The sequence below is a fragment of the Amphimedon queenslandica genome, unplaced genomic scaffold (assembly GCF_000090795.2).
Source record: "Amphimedon queenslandica unplaced genomic scaffold, v1.1 AMPQUscaffold_6660_Cont21384, whole genome shotgun sequence".
NCBI classification, from domain to species: domain Eukaryota; kingdom Metazoa; phylum Porifera; class Demospongiae; order Haplosclerida; family Niphatidae; genus Amphimedon; species Amphimedon queenslandica.
Window position 1 is genome coordinate 1 of NW_003553051.1, and position 1917 is coordinate 1917.

General features: G+C 40.0%; 1 protein-coding gene across 1 annotated transcript; it reads left to right on the forward strand.

Moving 5' to 3' along the window:
* Positions 1–533: 533 nt before the first annotated feature.
* On the forward strand, positions 534–1911 carry LOC105315947 (flocculation protein FLO11-like; the record flags this gene model as incomplete). Its single annotated transcript, XM_011410725.2, has 4 exons — positions 534–1120; positions 1171–1282; positions 1551–1651; positions 1879–1911. Coding segments are annotated over exons 1-4 (810 nt in total), but the record flags the coding sequence as incomplete, so codon positions are not given.
* Positions 1912–1917: the final 6 nt, after the last annotated feature.

A 1917-nucleotide genomic window follows, 5' to 3' on the forward strand; every position in this document is an offset into this window, starting at 1 on the left:
GGGTATCAAAATGCCAAATTCGCCAAACTTAATTCCATCCAAAATTTTCCACTATACAGTACATTTAGTTGGTCATTTTGGAGGAATAAAACTTTGGCAAATTGCACAACTGGCGGGTTTTAATTTGCACCATGTGCCATTGAGCATGCTGCACATCAAGGTTCAAAATGGCAGGTTATATTTTGGCAAATGGCTCTCTAAGCCCCTCCCAACTATACGGTACATCATATGTGTAATTATTATAATTATAAAAGAATACATGCTAACCAGTATCTGGTGCATTTGCTGCATTTAATTCTTTTTTGTCCTGTTTTAATTTCACTGGCTCCTTTTAAACTAAAGATTGACTGTCTACACTGATGGCAGGACTGGCTCTGTCCCCGGGGACACTGTGGCCGCTTTCTTGTCTTTTTAGGAGAAGAGGAGACGCCATTATGACTATGAGATGAAGAAGAGAGGCCAGCTTTACGCGCCATTATTAGTTAATTCCCGCCTAAAGAGGCGTGGTTTCATTGCCGCCCAAACAGCCGGGAATGTAGGGTCACGTGATACCAAAATGTCTGAAGAAGTTGATCCTATTTCTACTGAACAAACAGAACAAGAGACTCAAAACAAAGAGCCTGCGTCCACTGAAACTGCTGCAGCATCCAAAGACCCTCCTTCTCCATCCACTGAAGGAGAAGATTCATCTAAAGACCCTGCTCCTCCATCCACTGAAGGAGAAGATTCATCCAAAGACCCTCCTCCTCCATCCACTGAAGGAGAAGATTCATCTAAAGACCCTCCTCCTCCATCCACTGAAGGAGAAGATTCATCCAAAGACCCTCCTCCTCCATCCACTGAAGGAGAAGATTCATCTAAAGACCCTGCTCCTCCATCCACTGAAGGAGAAGATTCATCTAAAGACCCTGCTCCACCATCCACTGAAGAAGGTTCATCTACTGATCCTCCTCCTCCATCTACTGATCCTCCAGTTTCTGCTGCTGCTGAGGCTCCACCTCCAACAGGAGAAGCCTCTCCTAAAGTGGAAAGGCCCCAGTTGAACATGGTTGGTGTTGTCATTGGAGGAACTGGAGCTACCGGTCGCTCACTTGTCTCTTATCTACTCCGATCTAAAAAGGTATTTTAATTTCCTTTATTATTAATTATTAGTCATTTTCTAATTATCAGGAAGAATGGAATAAAGTTATACTATTCAATCGCCGTGCTATTGATAATATACCTGACGTTAATTTGGAGGAGGAGAAGACCTCAGGAAGACTTGTTGAACACGTTGTTGGGGGTAAGACTAATTGAAATCATGTCCATACTCAGTGGGGCCCCCTTGGATTGCCCCCTTCATCCTAATTTCCCCCTGACCCCTTATTACTTTTAGACTTTTATTTGTACATGTACATGGACCTAAATTGACATACCAATAACAATTACTATCATGTACTTATTGAAATACATAGTCATTGTAAAGCTACATAGTACATGTAATTGATACACTATAGTGCATGTTCATAAACATGCTTATAATTGCTAACTATCACACATTGTATGGGTAGACATGTTTACTGTTCCTGAGGATGAGATAAAGTCAAAGTGTGAAGGAGCTGATGTTTTCTTTTGCTGTCTTGGAACAACAAGAAGAGCTGCTGGATCTGCAGTGAGTCACTAAACACTGCATTGCATTGCTTGATGTTAAGTTATAGTTTATAATAATAATGTGCTACAATTGGTAGAGAAGATACCAGTACTTAAAATTATATTAGCATTTAGCATCCGTTATAATATATTGTCTTAAAATTTTATTTTACATGTACATGTATATATTAGGTATGATGGATGTCACAGTTTCCTTTTGTGCTGTTGTTTAATATTTATATAATTTAGGAAGCATTTGTGAGAATTGATCGTGATCTTGTTGTGAGA